The 23574-nt window shown below is 38.7% G+C and overlaps 1 protein-coding gene across 1 annotated transcript in view; it reads right to left on the reverse strand.

The window, feature by feature from the left end:
• Prdm5 (PR/SET domain 5) overlaps positions 1-23574 on the reverse strand; it is a 169930-nt gene that overhangs the window by 13563 nt on the left and 132793 nt on the right. Inside the window, exon 14 of the mRNA XM_075983930.1 lies at positions 2773-2877. Coding sequence (XP_075840045.1) covers positions 2773-2877 — 105 coding nt within the window. The remainder of the gene's footprint in view (positions 1-2772; positions 2878-23574) is intronic.

Raw genomic sequence — 23574 nt, forward strand, 5'->3', positions numbered from 1 at the left:
GCACACGTGATAGGTCAAGAGAACAGGGTATCATCAGCCATGGAAAAAGATGCTCTGCAAATGCATGCCACACTGTCCTAGGAAAGGGAAATTTAAAAAAATATAAAAAAGGCAGACTAATGATCGTTGGGGACTAGAGGAGCTGGGGAAAACATTAATGGGGTTGATTTTCTATTTTGGTGCAAAGAAAAATGCTTTGCTGCTGGATAAATATGATTACACAACAAGGATAATGTACTAAATGCCACCAAATTACATATTTTAAAATGGCTAATTTATCTTAAACAAGCACTTCACAGTCACGAAGATGACTCAGCAGTACTTGTTGCAAAGCTTTAGGATCTAAGCTTCACCCCCAGGACTCTGTTAGTCAGGATTCTCTATAGAAACAGTATGTGTGCCAGGTGGTGGTGACACACACACCTTTAATCCCAGCACTCAGGAGGCAGAGGCAGGCAGATCTCTGTGAGTTCAAGGCCATCCTGGTCTACAAGAGCTAGTTCCAGGACGGGCTCCAAAGCTATGTGAAATTCTGTCTTGAAAAGATTGAAAAAAAAAAAGAAAAGAAACAGTACATGGTGTGTGTGTGTGTGTGTGTGTGTGTGTGTGTGTGTGTGTTATACATACCTACATATGTGTGTGTGTGAGTCTTTGTATGTCTATGTGGTCTGTCTCCTGTGGAAATGCCAAATCTCAGCAGTCCCAATTTGGGGCTAGAGTCCCTCGAAGTCCTAGAGAGCTGCTACTTTTCAGTCTACGCTGGAATTCTGAAGAAGTAGGTTCTGGTACAGTGGCAGGACAGGTGGACAAGAAGAATGGAGTAAGCAGGCAAAAAGCTAATGCTTCCTTCTTCCATGTTCTTTTATGTGCATTGTCACCTGAAGGGGTGGCGTAGATTTAGGGTGAGTCCTCCCACCTCAAATAATCTAAGGAATAAAAATTCCTCACAGGTATCCTCAGGGGCTTTGATTTTAGTTAATTCCAGATGCAATCAGGATGACAAGCAAGATTAGCCAGCACAGGACCTGATGTGGGATTCTCGTTTGTATACTGTAAATATGTTTTATTACCATTGGTTAATAAAAAGGCTACTTTGGGCCTACATCAGCACAGAATAGAGCAAGGCGGGAATTTCAAGACCATATAGAGAAAAGAAGGCAGAGTCAGAGAGATGCCCATGTGTCTGTTAAAGGAGACAGATGCCATGTTGCTGCCCAAGAAGCAAGAGGTAATAAACCACAAGCTTTGTGGTAAAATATAAAATAATGGAAATGGGTTAATTTAAGATATAAGAGCTAGCTAGCAGTACGCCTGACTGATTGGCCAAGCAGTGTTGTAATTAACATCATTTCTATGTGATTATTTCAGGTCTGGGCAGCCAGGAATGAACAACACTCTATCAACACAGGACCTACATGGCAGAAGGAGGGAATGGAGTCCCACAGGTTGCTCTCTGACCTCTACACCCACACCATGGGGCACATGTGCCTACACAGGCTTGCAGACACATAAAGTCTGTTAAGAAATCTTATAACTTTTTAAAAAGATTTCAAAATATCATGTCAAAGGTGCCCAGGGGAACACACTGGACATCTGAAGTGATGAGAAAGGGTGAAGGCTCCAGCTGCTGATAGGAATGGAAATTTAGAGGAAGTGTCCATATGGCACTAGCAGAGTATTTCAGGCCTGAAACGGTTATCTGCGTAGTTGTACAACCAAGGCACTTACATAGGCTTTGTCTCTATAAAAGAATTAACTAACTGAAGTTACTGAGCTAGCTCCAGTTCAGGACCATGCTCTATCTGCGTGCATTTCTCTTGCTACAGGTGGGTTTTCCTGAAGTGTGCTGGAGAGGAAGGTATTTTATGAGTAAGCGCGTGTTGCTGCTTTAGCCTCCAGCAAGCTCTCACAGGATGGGGAAAGGTCTTGCTTTTGTCAGTTCCTGTTCACAGGTACTCCTTGCTCCATATGGTCCCCGCTGCGACATGGCAGTGGGATGACACTCTTGGGTAAATTCAGCATTTACAGTGAATTTACAGAGCTGCTTCACACATTACTACTTCAGTGTTTCTTCTCATGCCAGCTTCCACTGATGCTCTTTTTTTATATTTATTTGTCAAGAACAAGCCTTCTCTAACACTTGGGTTGATCAAATGACGTAAACATTGGTAGAAAATAATCATTTCCCCCATCAATGTTCTTATTAAATTTACTAAGAACAGTAGCACTCTGTCCTTTCAAAATTAATGTGAAACAGTTATGTCAAATTATTTCAGTTCAATTCAATGATTCAAAATAGAAAATGTCTTAAGTAGCATTATTTAACAGAAATAAATTTATAGACATATTCTAAAAATTCAGCTTGTATTTAACATCTGAATAGCTAAATATATTTTTTACATTCTGATTTTGAAGAACAATTTCAGACACATACAATATATTTTCATCATACTCCCTATTGGTTCAACTGTCGCTAACTCATCAAAGATTGGGGCAGACGCTTGAGTTGCCTCCAACTATCCCATATTTACACTCTGGAAGAACAACAGCTCCTTGGAATGAAACATTGGAAGATATCCTGATGAAAACCCCAGTTTATTTGCTGCTAGTAAACCATAATGAATAAAATATGATTGTACTGAATGTGCGTGCAGACCAGAGTTAAAAGCAGCAGAAGGCACCGATCAACTCACAAAACAAACACATGTGCAGGTACAGACAGTCCTCCTGGTACTGCAGAATACCAGGGGAGAGAAAAGAATTGCAACTCACATCACACTGAAAAGGCTTTTCTCCTGTGTGTGTCCTCTTATGCTCATCCAGGCCCCGCTTCTGGCTGAAGGCCTTGCTGCACTCTGAGCACTGGTATGGCTTCTCCTGCAGGTACAGAAAAAGAGAGCACCAAGAATGTTAGTGGATGAGTGGATCGGCTGCTAAACCTCCACAGAATAAAATATGATTATTATTATTATTATTATAAATTATTCCATCTGAAGATGAAGACGCCGTGCTCGAGATGTGCAGGGAAGAGCTGAGCTGCTTCAGACCTCATGAGAAACACTAATCATTCCTGGACATTGTAATTTAGTTGAAAGTGAGCAACAAAGGCAGGACAGTGTCTGTTCCACTAATACCTTGGGCACTGTGATTCAATTTTTAATTATTTTAGCTTAGAGGCACCATAACATTTTCCTATGGCATTTTGGGTATTGTCACCTAAGAAAGCCGAGGATCCCTCAGCTAAATGATGCAACTACTATAATCTCTGGATTGAATATGTCAGAATCAAAATTTCTATGCAAGTTGAAAGATTAATTTAAAAAGCTAGAAAGTACCTTTGATTGGTGTATTTTAATCTTGATTACAAAACATTTTTCTTCCTGGTATAGAGTTCTTTTTATTAAAACTAAGAATATTTCTAAGTGAGTCTTTTCTTGTTTTTCTGCTATAGACTCTTCTGTATGCTTCTCAAAAGGGAGAAAAGTGCCCACGTTTCCTATTCACCTAAGGGACTCCAATCTATAGAACAGCAGGAAGAGCAGGAAGAGAACATACGGGAGATTTCCTGATCCAGCAAGTCTCCTAAATGACAGGCAGAAACAAGTCCTTATAGAGAAACAGGTAAATCATGCATTCTTTCTGAAAAAAGAACCTGCATCCATTTCTTACTAACTTCTCATTACTCCTAACCTGCTTCATTGCAAACACATCAATCTTCACTAGTAAAGCAAAGGTAGACAAGAGCCCAGACTGGATGCTACAGGCACAGTGTGTGATGCCAGGAGATATGTGTTCCTGTTCCCACCCCTTCCTCTGAGAACTGAGTAGTCTTCATTGTTCCAGGAACATTCCCTTGTATACGTAGCCCTCCTCTTCCTGTGAAACAAGAATTCATGAATACAACCAAGAGCACAAGGGAATTATAATTTTACTCTCTAATCTCTTCCCCTTAGGTTCACTGAGGACCACAGTGGTTAAGACACAGAGACTGTCAACAAGGAACCATGTGATAGTGAAAGCTTAGGAAGGCATAAGATGCTTTGACTTCTGTCAAGTTAATAGACTTGAGGCTGAATGATCTCCTGCCTTCCCAAGGATATAAATGAAACAACTTATAGACCCATGTGGCTAGAATATAAAAGCATGTTCTCATACCACTTGCTATGATTTGGGTTAGTCCTCTTAAGAGTCCCATTGGCGGCACCACTTTTGAGCAGAGGTAGCAGGTGGAAGGGAATTAGATGACTGGGGGTATTCCCTGAATGAATGTAAAGCTCTGCTTTCTTCTTCCTTTCTTTCTGTTTCCTAGCCTCCATAAGGTGAGCAGCTGCCTTCATTATGTGCTCCATGTGACAGGCTCAAAAGCAGCAAGGTCAAGTGACTGAAGCTCTAACACTGACAGCCAAAATTAACCTTCTCTCCTTATAAGCTGATTATCTCAGACATTTGTTGGAACAACAGAAATACTGTCATGTTTGTGACCATCCTGCCACTCTGAGATAAGAAACTCATCCACCGCGTTGTCTCACAATCTCACTGCACATCTTCCGTTGTCTGATGCAGGGATCTTAAATATGAACACACGATCGGGTACAACAGCATATCTTGGGAACTGGTTTCAATGTCCTCATGGAGAAATATATAAAATAAATCACACATTCTGACTCATATGCTAGATTGAACTAGATATCATGATTAGGTTCTTGATTTATACTATTTCTGAATGATTAACCACTCTATTTGAGAAATGTCCTGACCTTTGTCACTGTGACCTGGGAACCAATGCTAACTGGAGGCAATCTATTTATCAGCTAAACTAATCCATGAATGGCAGAATTAATCAACCATCTAATTAGTCTACTCTAATCAAACAACATCTGGCATAGCTCATCCAGAAGGCGGCTGTATGGAGCTCTGTGTCTGACACCTTGCCTATCGACAACACAACACCAGTTGTGAGTCATTGACACCCTTCTATACAAAGAAACAGCAACTTAACTCATAAAGATTTTCTAACAGCTCTCAATATCATTTAGGAAAGCTGTGGACAAACAGTGTTTTTTGATAGAATTTGTTGGGAACTCCTCCTTTGAAAAAAAAAGTATTGAGGTCCCCACCTCACACACATACACACACACACACACACACACACAAAGGCATGTTAAGACATAAAAGTTATCTTCCATTTCAAATTAATTTCATTTTCCAGATTATAGTATTTTATATTAATGGCTTTCCATGTTTAAAGGTTAGGAAAATGATGAATTTTCCTAGACGATCCTGTCTTATTACTTTTCTTGTCTGTGATTATGTATGAACATGTATGTATCTTTTCACGGGTGTGGGTGCATATGTGTATATGTGAAGGTCAGAGATTGATGCCTATGTCTTCTTTCTTTCTTTTCCACTTTATTTACTCAGGAAGGGTCTCCTGTTGATCTGGAGCTTACAGATTTATGCAAGTCATCTTGCGGTTTCCTCCTCCCTAGTGCTAAGATCATTAACCAGCTACTGAAACTGCCTGAATCTTTATGTGGCTGCAGGGAACCAGAACTCTGGCACTTACATTTGCAAATCAAGTGCTTTATAGATGGAGTCATCTCCTAGGCCCAAGTTCTTATTTCTAAACTTAAAAACTCATCTTAAAAATTTCCTGGGTTACACTGGTGCACAGCTGTAATTCCAGCACTTGGGAGATGGAGGCAGAGGATCAGGTTCAAGGTCATTCTCAGCTACAAGGAAAGTTGGAGACCAGTCTGGACTGCATAAGGCTGTTTACAATATAAAATAAAACAAATAAACAAATAAAATCCAAATAATCAAACAAATGAGAAGTTTTTCTTTAAGTGGCACAAATATTGCCATGCAATTATCTAGGCCAGTGAGATAGCTCAGTGAGTAAAGACACTTTCCATTAAGTCTGACAACCTGAATTTCATCCCCAGAACACATTCCCACTACTGTGCTGAAACACAAATGCTCAAGCATGCCCACATATGCACAAATATAGATTTAAAATTCCCAGAGCATGGACTTGATACAGATTTCTTAAACATGAAATGTTTATATACCCAGAAGACTTCCAGTCCCTCCTTTTTTTCCAGCAGCCCTGGTGTTGGTTAACCTTGTAGACAAACCATCGTGTACAAGAAAGTGAGACTTTGTTAACTTAAGTGCTGAATTACATTTTTAAAAGGAAATGGAGCAAATTTTACCTTTTAATCTCATGTGAAAAACACTGTATTAATGTGCAGTATGAAATATGAGGCCTATAGTGGGCAGACAACATATAACCAGATTAACTCTTTCTATCCTGGACCATAACAAGACCCATCTACCAATCCTTCTGAAGATAACACACAGAGAAGCCTGAACCACCACATTAGTTTAGGTCAAACTTCCTTAATCTTGAAACAATTGAAATTTAGGGCCAGGTAATTCCTGGGAGAAGAGATGTATTCAGTATCGACTAGATGACAGCTGGATATGGTTCCTCACCAAATCTCCAAACATTGGTTCAAGTCCCTGGAGGAGGGCAAAGCACAAAGGTTCTACAGTATGCTTTTGGGGCTTTATATACTGAAAGACAACAGTTGTTGCAGTCTGTTGAAGAGTGGTCATTTAGAAAAGATAATAAAAATTCAATACCTGGAGAAGTTATGCATCTGAACATCATCACAATGCCAAAATGTTGTGATGTGACACTCCTCAGATTGTCTTCGCCTGTCACAATGAGCCACCACTGCTTTTGAGGCACACTTGGAACTGCGTGGACTTACCATAAAACTGTCTTTGCGGATAGGATGCCTATAATTCAGTTTTATCATTATCTAGGGAAACAAATGATGCCTATGCTAGAATATACTCAAAGGCTTAAATTTCATATGGTTAGGAGATTAAATAAGGCAGAACTGCTTGTCTGATGTGGCTGACAATACATGGGAAGGGGGAATTCATTACTTGATTCTCTCTGTTTCTATAAGTCTAAAATTTCTGTATAAAAGTTAAAAGACTTAAAATACTGTTTTTATGTTACTCTAAAACTTGAAACATCACAACCTTCCTTCTTCCAAGGTCATGCCTTTCTCTATTGAGGGGAACTAATTATATTTACTATTTACTATATATCAAGATAATGGACCTTGTAAACATCAAGTCAAACTCGCTATTTAGAGGTAATTCCATGATCTGGTGTTGGGCTCGACAGCCATGCAATCTCAGCCTGGTAGGCAGTTGTTTTCCAAAACCTGGCCCTGAATGTTGAAATATGGAGCCTACAATGTGCAGGCCACATGAAACCGGGTTGACTCTTTCCAGCCTTGATCGCAGCCTTGATCTGCAGCGATGTTTGGGGTATCTGGTGCAAGGCAAGTATGTGTGTTTCCCATGGCACTTCATACCACAGCTCCTCCATGACCTGCAGTAATCCCAACCATTGACCACAGGTCAGCCTTGACCAGTGCCCTCAATATGGCAGACTCAAACTCTGGTTTCTTTAGTGAGACTGTGTGGACAAAAGATTACTACTGGGTTCCATAAAATATCAAATTTGTACAGAATCGGAGCTGCAATTTATAGGAGGGTTTGTGAGTGTGGTCCCTCTAGTTTCTATTACAGCTAACAGGGCAGATCTATAGCCTGCAGAGCAGCTGGTCATATATCTAACAGCTCCTCTTAATGGCCCATTTGTGAGAGCATACACACCACCGGCTGCACACAATCAGGGTGTGCTGAGCCTCCCTCTACAAGCAGCCCTGCCGAGCAAGCTCTCACAGATGTTTACAGCTTCTCTGGGTTTTTACTCACGTCTTATTTTTTATAGTCAGTGTGGTCGTTCAACATATGACAAAACACACCCTTGGACTAGTAAACAAAGCACCTAAATATTACAACTCACAGGGAAGCCTTTGAGAGCAAGGAGAATATTTAAAGCAGGTTTCTACACAGCATATCCATAATTGCTTCTGCATTGTAGCTAATGGGAAACACATTACATATAAGCCAGCAGAATGAATTGCAAAATCCACATATAGGAAACTAAAAATAAGCACAGTGAATACAATCTAACTTTCATATAAAAATGTTGTAAGGAGACACCTGATCCATTTCTGATTAATTTCTTCTTGTGGTTCATGCAATAATTTGTAAAATAAGTGGGTAGCCAGAAAGTCCGATTACATGCACAGAGGGGGTACAGAAGCTTATCAGGTATAAAACAAGCAAGAAGCATGCAAACTACTTGAATGTGCTTTGCTGGAGCTACATGCATGACTTCAGTTTGTTGCTGGAGCAGCAAGACAACCTGCAGCAGAGAAAACACATACCTCACTCCTTCCTGATCGTGTACCACGGTATTTCACCATGCCTAATAATTCAAGTTGCCTTGGAATCTTTTAAATAAATAATTGCTGTGGAATAATCCTTTTGTACACTGTAAAGATTTGTCACTTGAATTGGTTTGATAAAACACTGATTGACAAGTAGCCTGGCAGGAAGCATAGGTAGGGCAACCAAACTAAGGATGATGGGGAAAAGTGTGGAGTCAGAGTGACCAGCTAGATGCAGCCGGAGCAGGAGATGAACATGTCATGCTAACAAAGGTACTGCCATGTTGCAGAGTGTAAATAAAAAATATGGGTTAAGTTACAATGTAAGAGCTGTTTAGTAATAAGACTGACCTATTGACCAAGCATTTATAAGCCTCTGAGTCAGTTATTTGGGACCAGATGGTTGGGACAGGAAACATCCTTGTATATTTGGTACTTCAGTGTGTGTTGGAATTTCCACATAAGACCTGATAAAGCTTTAAAAAAGATTTTAAAAACACATAAACAGAGTCAAACTAAACTTCTTGGTAACCACTGCTGATAAATATTTGATTATAAAAGCTGTTAGATTAAACCAACCTATATATTTTAAAAATATCTTGACTCCAAAGTTTAAGTAAAAAGATATTTTACTTTGGAAAAGAGAGTCTGCTTTTTCTCTAGTGGCAAGCAAAGGCATAGCTTCTTTAAGAGACAGCTTCCTTAACTCAGTATTAGTGGCAAAATATGGGAGGCTATTTTAAGGAGCCCTGCTACCTAACACTTGAATGGGGTTCATGAGCAGTGGGTGGCATACTACTTGGTAGCAGTGTGGATCCAGAAACTTCCTAGAGTTGGAGCAGTGAACACAGCTCCCAAGCTAGCAGTAAACATACCTCCACCATAAGACTTCCTCTCAAGGAACCAAGGAATGCGATGGACCCAGATGACAAAGTTTCTGGTTTGGTCTTAGTCAGCTCAGCATTTTAAAGACTCATGGGGTCAGAAAAAGATAGAGATATGCAGTAAACAGATTCGGGGGGGGGGGGAATCCTGTAAACAGTTTACAGTGCTTTAAAAATATATCTATATCTATTTATCTATATCTAGGCTTGGGAGAAAAAAGAAATAGGTAGAAAAAGTCCTTAAAAAGGAATAGAGTAATAAAAATTACAATATACAACATAAATATGGAAAATACACAGAATCTGAATTGTGTATATTACTGTGTTGTCTTTAACTTTTTTAACTAATACGGGAAAATGATAACTACTGAGAAATATTTCATTATAAAAGCTGCTAGATTAAACCAACTTATATATTTTTAAAATATTTTGACTTCAAATTTTCAATAAAAAGATGTTACTTTGGAAAAAAGGGTCTGCTTTTATTTCTCCAGAAAATTAAGAACTCTGAATTCATTCTGGGTTAAGAAAAGTCAGGTTTGATTGAGGAAATGCCCCTGAAAAATCTCTAATGAAAATGGATGGCCCAGATGATCCAATGTTTCAGAATGCTTCTGCTGCAGTTTCCTCTGAGTTTTGCATCCAGAACTCCTTCAAGGATGCTGGATGAGATGATTCAGCCTTCCAGAATACTCTAAGACTTGACCATAATCCTAAATTATCTCAGAGTCCCCCAAAGATTACCAACACCCCCAATCAACAGGAAGTAGTCTAGAAAACTATGCCCACACTCCCAAAAATGGGTTATGGATATTTATTTTCATTTAAGGGGGTTGGTTACAAGTTGTTATTGGTACTGGTCAGGGGAAAAGTGGGGTATAGAAATAGGATAAAAGGATAGATTATTGTATCCACTTTAATCCCAAAACCAACTATTAATTCTACATTTTAGATTGGTATGGATTTTGGTCTATTGATACAAATTTTAAATTAATTTAGTTATATTGTATAAATTTTCTACTCTTCTCTAGGGTATTATGTCGATGTATCTCATTTAAAAATATAATACATGATTAAAGAATACAGGTTAAGAGTCATCTATAATACTCAAACTTATAGTCATGTTAGGTCATACACAGATATATTTAGATAGATGGTCTTCAAGCACTTCAAAGACCTACAGAATATGGCATTTAATATGCTTAATAACCTAAGGATTTTCATGACAGTGAGACATGGTCTGACAGCACCAATCTGCTTCAGAGAAGATGATGGGCATTGAAGAACTCAGTATAGAGTTTTTTTACTGGCAAAAACTAACCATGGGGACAAAGAAACTTCCCTTGCCTCAATTATTGTCCAAACTGGACCAACAGGATATAAAAAGTAAAAAGGTGACTGCTGAAATTTGCCAGGACAAGGTAGGAACTCCCTTAGATTTTTCTGCTTTACAGGAAAGTCTGTCAGATATTCTAGACCAGCAGACCAGAGTTGGATACTCCAAAATTACAGAGGAATGTCGGGTGACTGTCCAGGCAGCTGAAGTTCCTATCTTTAGGTAACATTTTACCCTTTTGGGGTCTTTGATGGATTTGAAGACTGGATAGTTATAGTTATGATTCTTTAGTTATGATAAAAGATAAATGAGGTGGAAAACTGATGTGGGATTCCCCTCTGTATGCTGTGAATACCATTGGTTAATAAAGAAACTGTCTTGAGCCTGTGATAAGGTAGAATAGAGCTAGGCAGGGAAAAATAAACTGAATGCTGGGAGAAAGGAGGTGAGTCAGGGATAAGCCTTGGAGCTGCTGCCAGACACAGACATGCTGAAACCTTGCAGGTGGTAAAATATAAAATAATGAAGATGGGTTAATTCTAGATGTAAGAACTAGCTAGCAATACACTTAAGTAATCGGACAAGCAGTAATTTAATTAATGTAGTTTCTGTGTGGTTATTTCAGGAGTCTGGGAAGCCAGGAAATGAACAAGTGGCTTCCATACAACACAAAACTTTAGATTCACAAAGATAACAGAATATTTTCTCTAATTTTTCCAAATACACAAAGACTGGATATTTTAACTGTAATTCTTACTTGCTGAGTGTTTTGTTGTATATAATTTTACTATGTTAAATTAAAAACCTTTCTTTTTAATTAGACAGAAAGGAAGAAATGTTGTAGAATAATCCTCTTGTACACTCTGACGATTTGTCACTCAAATTTGTTTAATAAAATGCTGATTGGTCAGTAGCCAGGCAGAAAGTACAGGTGTGGTGAATAAACTAAGGATGAGAGGAAAGAGAAGGATGGACTGATGATTTGCTAGCCAGATGCAAAGGGATCAGGAGATGAATGTGCCATGCTAATGAAAGTACCACCATGTTGCAGAGCGTAAATAAGAAATGTGGGTTAATTTAAAATGTAAGGGCTAGTTCGTAATTAGCCTGAGATATTGACTGGGCATTTATAAGTAATATTATGCCTCTGAGTCTGTTATCTGGGAGTGGGAGGTCAGGACAAGAAACGTCAGTTTACAACTACTACCCTCTGGAGTCCACTCTCAGAAAGCATCATTCACTGAACTGGACATGGCTAGGCACTGATGCTTTAGAAGTTACCAAGGTGCTGTCAAGTGCAGTCATGAGGGAGAAGCTGCGATCTGATCTGTGCTCCTGTAAGGGCATCCTAGAAGGCTAACTGAGCAGCAACAGTGGAAGACAGGCCTGTTGGTCCCCTCCTGTTCTTATACTCCTCTCACACTGCACTGTAACTTTCCCTTTGGGCTGCCTGTTTCACACTAGCTGGCAAAGGGATAGAAATACTTTAAAAGCTCCACTCCACTCAATTGTTAAGCAATACTTGGAATATGGTTATGCTCTCTTTACAGATGAAGAAACGTTAGTTTAAAGCTATGCCGAAGGTCACAGAGTCAGGCAGAGAGGACAGAATTCACAACAAGTTCCACTCTAAGACCCAAGACCGTTGTACTACATGGCTGCTTGCAGCTCATAAAACTCTTTCCTTTCTCTCTGGCCCTGCAAGCAGAGCTCCATTCTGTTGATTATCACCTTTATCTGGTTAGCTACTCTGAAGGAGGAAGATGGTCCCCAGCTCAAGTGAGGCATCTGGTCAGCCTAAGCTTCAGCCCATGCTTGTTTAAAAATTGGAATCAACAGAAGAGCTTCAAAAATGCTGATGCCTGTAGCCTACTCCCAAGGAAAGAAGATTTCCTACTGGGGTTGTGTGCCCAGGGCTTTGTTATTTTTAAAGGACTTCTGACGCTTTTAATTAGGCATGTTGGGGAATAGCTGAGAAAGGTCAAGATGGCTTTTTTACTGCTGTTGCAGGTATGAATTTAGATGGGAGTATGAGAAGTAACTCAGGTTCCCGTATGAGGAGACTCTGCCTGTTCTATTAAGAATCACATGCAGAACACGGGCAGAGCTAATATGGTGGAAGACATCAGAAGAACTGTGTCACCTGGTGGCCTTGTTGAGCAAATCATCAGCTCTGAGAAGTCTCATATTTAGGAACCTTACAGTTTGGGATGAACTTATTCAACATACCTCACATGAGATTTTCATTCACCACATTATTTTCATATGACTCATAAGCAAAATACTGCAGAGGGTGCTGAGTGAGGAACAGGGTGAAGACCAAGACAAAATGTCCTCACCCGCCAAAAAAGCACAACAGATTCACCAAGGAAAAAATATCAAGGCAGGTGGACTAGATAGAGCTGAAGTCTACCTGCCTATCAATTGATAGATTCTATGGCACACAATTTGAAATATGGAGGCTGGGGAAAGAACACAGTGGTAGAGTGTTTGTCTAGCAGTGTGAGGCCCTAGGCTCAATTCCTAGGCTTTAGAAAATGATAGAATATCCAAATATAAACAAAAACCAAATACTCACAAGAATCTGAGGAGCATTACGTAAGTGCACAAATGACAGAAAGTGAGAATTCATCACAGGTATAAACTCACATTTAAGAGTCATTTCTAACTGGTCCCAGAGGACTGAATAATTCATCTTGCCTGCTTCCAAAAATAACAGCTCTGACATATGTGATGGTGGCAAGTAGAATTCACTTCTCAATAAACCCATACCATTTATTCAGAGCTCTGCAGGAGAAAGGAATTATGTAGATTCATCCTTAGAAGAGGCATCTCTAATTCTAAAGAAATAACATACTTCTCCAATTACTCCATTTTGAAAATAATCACACAGCACAAAGGTGCTATTGCACATGTGGCTAATCCATCCATGAGCAACAGGGTATTGATAACAGCCAAGTTCATGTCAACAGTAAAACGAAGCCATCAAGAGGTGGGCAAAAGTCAGAGGAAGTAGTATCAATGTAAATTATACACAGAGTCAACACCCTGCACAAACGGCAGGGAGCTAGTAATAATAGAAATGCATCCTTTCAAGCCTCAGAAAGTGCTGGAAAAACCTAGGCTGTCTGTTTGCACAGGTGGGTATTCCAGGACTAACCTAGTAGAGATCTTACCAGATCAAAACTGACTCAAAAGTCATAAAATGCTTTCTTAAAAAGTCTTAAAAATAAAAATATAGCATAAGATTACTGCAATAAGTGAGAATGGCTTTATATATCATCTGAGAATAATAAACATTTTTAAAGAAAAAGGGCAACAGAAGGTCAACTTAAGTTCAGAAAATTAGTGACATCACATTTTATTCTATTCACCCAACACCTCTTTTCTTTTTTTTTCCTTCTGTCTCTTTCTGTCTCTGTCTTTGTCTCTCTCTCTTTCTCTGTAAATTGGAGCTCAGTTATTTCACAAGGGTAGATTTGTAAAAACTTTCAGCACTCTTAGAGATACTATGCAAAATTCATCCAGCTGGTGTGTGCTTCATTCCTCATCAACAGGTCCTAAATTTGCTTGTGGAAAAGTAAGGTCTGGCACTTTTGTCCAACTTGCTTTTGGTTGTCTGTCTCCTTATGAAAGGCACTTATTAATGTTTTTCGAGAATGGATATCACCAACTTGGCATATTTGCCCAGGACTAGCCTGGATTTGACCCTGTAAGTCCTATATTCTAAGAAACTTTATTTTTCAGCAAAACAGAAAGGTCATGATTATAAAGCAAGACACTGCCCAAACACCTCTATATTCCCCTAAGTGTGGAATGATGGGCTGAAACTATGTCCCACTTGGATACTATCTAGGGACTGTACACATCACCCTTATATTTTCACTCAGTTGTCATTTGGCAGGATAACATACTAAACAGAAAGGACTCTGCTAATGTAACACCTCCCATACCTCAATCTTTCATCCCATGTGCAAACAGTTAAAGTCTCTAATTCTAATGACAACAGGAACTTAGTTATCTACAACAGCAGCACTCAGACTTTATTTTTAGTTAGTCCTTTCCCCAAGGCATGGGCATGACACCTCACATTCCAGCTGACATGGATCCAGGTGGGGCACAGGAAAGAAAGAAGCAGGTAAAGTGAAGTGACAGTTGCTGACCTGGGCATGCGAAATGCATTTTCTCGTGGTTTTTTGTTTAAGGAAGAACATTTTACAGAGAGGGGTATTTTTGAACTCTCCAAGCTATTAGAAGTTGTCTAACTCAGAATGTGTTAGGTACAAGACTGGGTTAAGCCAATGTAGTTATTTTTAGCAAGCTAAAAGGCATAGAAAACTCCACAGAATGACATCTCAGATTTGAACCATTCTTTTACACACGGATTAATGTTGATCTTAGCTCTCAGTGTCTTGTCATTTGGTTTAGAGATACAGCCTCCGCATGGGGGAATACTAACATAGAAGAGCTACCAGCCCCCATCTCCTGGTCACTGGCCCCTCTCCTTTCATAATTGTGGTTGTGATACTTTTCTACTAGCAACTAAGTATCCTTATATTAAGTCAACATAAACAGCACACTTAGCAAAGGATCCAGTTAAAAGAATCCTCATTTTTCACAAAGAAGCAAACCACAGTGAGGTGGCTCAAGAACTCAGAGATTATTCAATGAGCATATTTCTCTTCTCTTAAAGTATCGATACCACTAACCTCTAAAAGACCTCTCTTCAGAGAACCAGATAATATAACTGAATACTTACAGGTACAAAATGGGAGCTGTGGAGGGAACCAGCAGGCCCCAAGCTCAGTATCACATGAAAAGGAACATTTAGCATTGGGGAGTCTCAGCACAATACAGATTTTGAGGGCTCAGTCATATCTAGCCAATGGGGAAACAGAAGTAGAATTTAATACTTAAAATCCAAAATTCAGTCAATATGTCACATATTACTTGGTGATAAACTGTCCTACTGTTTAAAGTGTTAAAGACTATTTCTAGGTGGAATATCATTTTCTTGGCACCGACATGATCTCTGTTTATTCAACTAAAGACACGTTTAGACCCTTCAATCTGTTGCCTCTACAAAGCATCAGAGCATTGAACCTGACTCACACTGTCATGGTGAGCCAAGTGTAGTCATTCACTGACGGCAAGCAGCAGCAGGAACTGGGCATGGCAGAAATGCGAGAGTATGTACGGTCATAAATATGTGAATACAAACACATATGAGGTGTAGCAACAACAAAGTTTTAGCTCCAATGCAACTAATCCAAAATGCAAAGAAAGTGGTCTTGGATTCACTGCTGCAGGAATCTGGGCCATGTTCAGCATCACAGACTAGAGGAAGGAGTATGGTCAGGGACTTGGTAAGTTTTCAGGTAACACTAGTGATTAAGGAGGTTCTCAAATGTCTGTCTTTTATAGCCAAAGCAAAAAGAAGAATCACTGAGGAGTATCTGACTATGGCAGGTTTTGTGTCTTGGTGACAACTAATCCTTGAATGAATGGTTTATGTCACTAGCAATTTGCCCTGAACTGACCCAAGGGATGAATGAGTTTAGATCTGATTAACAGTCTCCAGAGTGCTTCCCCAACTCCACCCCAGATTTATGGTTTCCAGAACACCAAATCTCAAATAAGAAATTTATTCATCTGTTACAATCCACCATCAAGGACACAAGCAATCATTGCCATCATAGCCACTGTAAATCATAATTCCATAAATAAAATCTTAGGCAAACAATGCATCCATGTGATGTGACCTTAAAATATAAATAAATAAATACATAACATTTGGTGATGAAAATGTGTTTGGAAATCTGCCCTCAATTCTGGTTCCTATTATCTCCATTTATAACCTTGAACATACAATGATATAAGAAACTAAATTACACATACATGCACTCTCTACTGATTCCACATATATTTAACAATATTTACTCTTCATTATGTAAACAAAGGCTTATTGGTTTCTTTAAGTCAATGTTCTCTCTCTTTCTGTGTATGTATGTATATACATACATGTATGTATGTATTTTGGAGACAGTATCCTACACTGTAGTACAAGCTAACATGGAATTCCCTATGTAATGAAGCTGATCGTCAACTACTGGAACCCCCCCCCCCCGACTTAACATTGTGTGCTAGAATTACAGATATGAGTATGATGTGTAAATTCTCATCCATTTGCCTATCAGTCAACATTTAACCTAATGCTATGCCTTGGATGTATCTACGAGGCTTTTAATATCTATATTTCAGTGTTCCCAAAAGAGTAACTGAAGTCATATGAACTCATAGCATCTGAACTTCCTATTTCCCATTAGGGAGACATGCTACATAGAAAATATTCACAGAGCATGATTTGACTGGAAATTCTCAAGTGTATGATTATAAGACGCAACTTATAATTGAGAACAGAGCTGCCTAGATAGTTTTCTGGGCATCATGTTTAAATACTCCACAGAAGCAGCACAACTGAAGCCTCCCCAAAAATGTTTCTGTCTAGGACCACAGCAGTAAGTGATTTCCATGATAAAGAAGATGATTGGCACAGAGCATACAGATTTGATTTAAGTATGAAGTAAAGAAACAGAGCCAGTGTCCTAGCCTCACTCAGGACCAGTCAAATGCTGAATGAGTAGCTGCTTCTCTTAGAGTCTAAATTAAGAGTGATGCCTTCTTTGTTGAACAAACTGAAGCCCAAATGGATGATCTAAATTAGCAGTTCTCAACATGTGGGTCATGACGCCTTTGGGACTGCATATTAGATATCTTGCTTATCAGGTATTTACATTCTAATTCATAACAGTTGCAAAATTACAGTTAGGAAGTAGCAATAAAATAATATTGGTTCTCACCACAGCATAAGGAACTATATTAAAGGGACAGAACATTAGGAAGACTGAGAACCACTGCCCTAAATTCTTAAAATCTCAGTTTTCTTCATGGAACTGGGATACTATCAACACTAAAATTAAGGCATTTTCCAAATTCTACAATCTTGACATTACAATGTATGGCAAATGAGTCCAAGAGATCTTTCAAAGCTTGGCTTACAGGACCACTTTCTAACCTTGATATCAATTTAACCTATGACATACTGTTGTTATAGACTTGAAGAAGAAACTAGCATTAATTCTAAAATACTGGTTTATATACTATGGGAAGCAGTATATTATAACAGTGTAATGACTATACATGAACATTAACTTCACAGACAAAGATATCCAAATTCCATTCTTGATGCTGATCACATCTAGGCAACTCCAGATAAAAAATTATACACTTCACTGAGTTTGACAGCCTTAGTTATTAGCATGTGACAGTGTACCTATGCCTTCTCACCTTAATGTGTAACAAAAGAAGGGTATCTATGTCTTATATTAACCAGATTTTGTCTATTTGTAACCACAATATGCATATTAATAAGTACTGCAATCTTGGCATTACAATGTATGGCAAATGAGTCCAAGAGATCTTTCAAAGCTTGGCTAACAGGACCACTTTCTAACCTTGATACCAACTTGACCTATGACATACAGCCTGAAAAAAGCCATACAGATTATGAAAATATAATTAGATGATTTTACCAAAAGAAAAGGAAATCATGAATGAGCTTCAGTGTATCACTGCTTTTGGAATCTGTTAATGGGAATTTATATAAATAGATGCCTTTATTTTAAAATTCTTTTGATACTTTAGTAATTAGAGCTCTCTCAATAGAGTGAAAAATAAGTAAAATTATGTTTAGAAAGAAAATAGTATAGAAAATTGCATTTTTTTTCTAAGAATGATGACTTTTTCTTTTAAAACTGTCTCTATACTGACTTTCTTAAAACAAATGAAAACTCAAACAGCATGGACTACACTTCCATTTAATATTGAAATATATTATTTAAGTCTAAAGATAATGTGGTATTGGGAAGATAGCAATTAGCATAAATGCTAAATATTTATAGAGTTTTATTTTAGCTAAATCGTCAAACTGTTCTGCATAGATTCTTTGTTCATATACTGGCTTCACAAGAATTACTAGGCATCTTTGAAACAGCTGGATTAATTACTGCATAGGGGCAATATAGGGACAGGAAGCTGTTCTATGTCACATGGTACACAGGCCCTTAAAAGAACAGGATTGGATCTGATGCAGGGGCTCCTGGAATGCCCCTTGTAGGAGCCACAAGAACTGAAGAAACACCTGAACTAATGGATCTTGGATACCTAAGCACAGACTTTGATGTATTATGGTCTACTCTGTATATGCTCAGTGCACTGAGCAGTCAACTAGGCCTGGAAATGAACGGCAGGAACTTAGCTCCAGAATTCTGTAAATTGGGGAGACAGTGAACTACCAAAATCAGTTCAGTTAAATGTGCAATACACAGTGACTGCTCATAGCCAAGCACTGAAAGACTGAGAAATAAAGGGGGATGTGATTTAACTGAGCACAGGACTTCATTTGTTCGCTTTTAAAGTGTTTCCAGATGGCAAAGCCAGCAATAAAACACAGAAGGACATTTCAGTTAACAAGACGCCCCAAATAGATCTAGAGAGCTGGAGAAGGTTGTGAATTTGGCTGATCTATAGTATTTATGGTCTTCTCTTTAATAATAGAAGCCTAGACTTTCTGTCACTGTGACAAACCCTGAATGACAGGAAGGGTCACAATAGCTAGGAAAGAAATTGACTAATTTTAGTGTTTCAGATGAGAACTTCAAACTGATCTTGTATTGTCTCAAGGTGAGGGAAGGAATCTGAGTGGATTAAGAGATGCCGCGCTGCCAAGAATGAGAGCTACCCTTACCAGTGGGCATAGCATACATATTTAGGGTATAGTTCGAAATTACGCTGGTTTAGGACAGTAGCAGTATTCGCTCTTCTCTAAGATCGATCATGACCTAGCTAGCAATGGGAAACCAGGCTTTTAAGAGGACCTTAAATCCAATTAGACAACTGCTTGCTACTGCCAAGATATAAGTACCACTACTGTTCCTTCAAAGATGTCTTTCCATTTTGATCATTGTTCTGGTTCATAGGTGTCACAGCTGTTTAAACTACTGAACGCTTTCTTCCCATGCTAGCTTGCACAGCACCTTCTGGCATGATGAGAGTGTGCCCTTAGGGAAGAGGCTTTTAGATCAGATTTACCTCAAATCCTCCTAGTTCTGTGTTCAAGGAGTGTGGTATCTTCAGCAACAGGAACCTTCAAATTCTGGAAGGCAACCAAGCAAGATAACAATAGCCTATATTTTTTTAGGAGTCTCTTGGACTCCTCAACAACTCAAATGGAGGTTTTTGCTCTTAGGGGAGGCGCTATCATCCCAACTGGCATAACTCTTAAAAATATATAGTATATACAATAATATGATTCCCTATGATCATTTCAATAAACCTTAGTGTTATTTATCCTTCTCATTCCTCATTTAAAAAGCATCATTTTGTCAAAGACAGAAACCATTACAGAAAGTCACAACTAGTCAAAATTCAGAGAACAACTGACCATAGAGTGTCCATTGCCAAATACCCAAAAGGATAGATATACAATATAGCCCTTATAACCAAGGCTCAGAGAATAGCACATAAAAGGAGCCCCAAAGCTTGTGAGAGTCAGAGGACCAGGAAGTCTGCCACAAGATTGTGTCTTCTATATATGACAAGGAAGTGATACCCATAAAATCTCAAAAATATGGCTGTTTAAACAAGACCTGATCAATGACAACACTAGCAGACATTCCAGTACAGATGAGGGCGACCTCATGGGACCCACCCTTAGATGAAGAGCTGCAGGAAATCAGTGACTACTGATAGAAGGAGAATTAGCTTTTTTAAATGATCCCCTAAGTGGTTATTCAACAGTAAGTAGTCAGGCCTAAAAATATATGTACAAGTAGTACTAAATGGACTTTGTAGGGTGCATTTATGTATTTTTGCGTGTATTTGTGTGTGTGTGTGTACACGTGCCCACACATGCGTAACAAAAATAATTTTTTAAAAAGAGGCCATAAATTTAGGAGAGGACGTTGGGGCCATGGGAGATGCTAGAGGGTATAACTTGGTGCAATTATGTTTTAAATTTCAAGAGAAGGAACAATGCCACAGCGATGAAAGTACGGAAGTTGTCTGAAAGACTGGCAGCTCAACATGAAAAAGTCAGTGCTAACTGACTTATTTTCTGCTCTTAAGATTGCATATATTTCATATGGCTAATACGACTTTTGAGAAGATTTCCTGATTAGATTACGGACATGTAAGCACTACCAGGTGTATTCATGATGCATATAATTGTTAATATCTATGCATTCATTATAAAATACATTGTTTATATCTGACATTGAATAATCATGTGGGTTGATTTATGATTTATTTGAAATTTTATCTTTTCTATATTAAAAAAGAGTTTTAGTCTCTAATCTTTAAAAAAAGAAAGATAAGTTGCCATAGTAACAATAAATACTAATTCCTAGCTATTACATTGATTCTGTGTATCCAATACCTTATATTATGGAACCAAATTTTATTAAACAGTAGCCTCCGTGGTAAGCAAAGGCAAAATAATATGTGGGTAACTTAAAATGAGACATATAAAAATAGCATTAAAGTCTGAAACACAAAACAACTAGATAATGGTATGATATACCTGCTTTCTGACTTACACCTTTATTCAACCTTTATTTCAAATATGATAATACCACCGGCAAACTCATAGAAAGCAAATTTTGTAACCTAATTAGCTATATCAAGTCACCAACACATTCTCCTTTTAAATTCCCACTAAAAGCAGGACAGGATCAGCTGACACATTACGTGCTTCCAAAGACTTCAGGCTGAAATAATTAGGATCAAGCCACCACTTATTTTTAAAAATCGTAAGAATGCTGTGCCCTAATTGATTCTTAAATTCCTTCAAAGACAGTGTTTCGGAGACTGGATTTCTGGCTCCCAGTGCTTTGGGATATGGCTGCCTAGTGAAAGGAAATCAAATCCCTGGGATGCTGTCCTTTATTAAGACACCAGCCCCTACCTGCTTTCTCTTCCCCCACCACATGCTCCCCACCATGGTGTCCTGCTTCTCCATAAACCTACAGCAAGAGGGCCAAACCACCATATGCTGAAGTTCCTGATACTAGGAGCCAAGAAAAGTCTTCCTTTTCTTCAGCGGCTTGTCTTGGGCATTTTGTCACAACAATAAAGACAAATTGAGTAACATATGCCCTATATTTTGTTCTTGGAGTACGTGAAATAACCGCAGCCATGGAAACTGAATTACAACATTATGAGTTTCAACCTGTGAGACTACTTTTGTAATATAAAAATGCAATATAAATTTTTAAAAGCAGTTCAAGAAAGAGAGAGTTGTTTGGGGTGAACATCTGTTTTTATTTCATAGACTTTTATTTCTAATAAGCAAGGGAATCCTCAGGCTTATTGCTTATCTTATTGCTTCATTCCTTCACTGGGAAACCAATAAAAGCTTCCATTGACTTATAGTGCTATAGAGTCAATCTTGCCTTGCTGTCTTAATACAGAAAGTTTCTACAAGCATACAGAACTTACCTCACCCATACCTTCTGCTCTACTTCGACCTGGCCTGTTATGCCCTCTCCTAGTATGGGCTCTTTTTTAGCAAAGAAAACACAGCTCAACATCACCACACAAAGCTCCCAGTTCATGTAGTATTGCACACAATATCCCTACATGTAGCTCTCAGTTATGTTGCATGGCCCACACAAATTAACATCCCTGCACGTAGGTATGCAGCATGACCCACACAACTTAACATCCCTGCATGTAGCTCTCAGTTATGCAGCATGGTCTACCCACCTCTGTTTCTTTCTCTTGAAAGCTCACAGTCATGGCTTGTAATTCAATTCACACTTCCTCACTGAATCCTGTGTGGTTTCCATATGGATAAATTAGATGCTTTGTCTTCCACACGGGGAAATTCCCACTAAACACACTGCTTTTTCTCTGTAGAGCATATAACTGAGCAAAACATGTTCTTGACTTTCATCTGGGCACATCTACATCTTGATTCCTAGAAGCTGAGATTAGACCTTAAAATTTGGTCCTTTCAGCATTGATAGAAATCTTTTCAGAGAGTCTCTCTTCTTTTCACAGAAAAAAAATCTAATAAGAATAAAGCATAAAACCATTTAACATGTGTGTATGAAAGAATGAAAGTAAACTAAGCTGTAAAGAAGAAATGACAAATAATGAAATAAAAGTAGAGAGTCTGGGCCAATATAGGGTAATCAAAAATATCAGTGATACAGTGAGAGATAACTGCTCAGGAAGTGATTCCTGCTAAGAGCTTTAAGAAGAGCTAAGCTCTCCTGGGAATGATCAGGTAAGGAAAGGAGAGCCCAGACAATTCATTTTATTTTATTTTTACTCGTATTTAGTGCTACAGACCTAGCAAATATTGGGAAAAGAACATAGTATCAACTGGCTAAAGTCAACTGGACCTCTGCCTTGGGAAAGGCATGCAGAAACATGAGGCGGTGGCCAGTCTGGTTACTCAGACATAGCCACTGAATTATAACCCATGGGCAGTAAGAAGCTGCTTTTGCTTGTTTAGGTTTTGATTTAGTAACTGAGATTCATGATCTAAGTTGATCTTTACAAATATTGCTATGTCTGAGATAGGTAGACCGGAATTTCTTCAATCACATTTTAAGGACACTAGCCCCACTGAGTTTTAGTATTCTAAATCTACCAGTCTTTTACTCTGTTGCTTGTTGTTCATGCCCGCACTCCCTCTTGTGCTCTTCCAGGCAAAGGCTATGTTAGTTAAATTACGATAAGGTATATGGTGCTCTTCTTAGAACTTTTAATATGGTTACCTATATTCTGAAGCTCCAGGAGAAAGAGAAAGTGGCGGGCCCTCTGGTCCTTTGCTGTATTGCCACACTGTTTCTGCTGGTCCCTAAAGACCTCTTTGAGTTTCAGCTCAGGGAAGCTAAGCTGCTTTGTTCTTTTTCTGTCATCCATGCAGCTATCTCTATTAAATTTTCTCTTTTTATGA

Source organism: Microtus pennsylvanicus, chromosome 8 (genome assembly GCF_037038515.1).
Source record: "Microtus pennsylvanicus isolate mMicPen1 chromosome 8, mMicPen1.hap1, whole genome shotgun sequence".
Taxonomy (NCBI): domain Eukaryota; kingdom Metazoa; phylum Chordata; class Mammalia; order Rodentia; family Cricetidae; genus Microtus; species Microtus pennsylvanicus.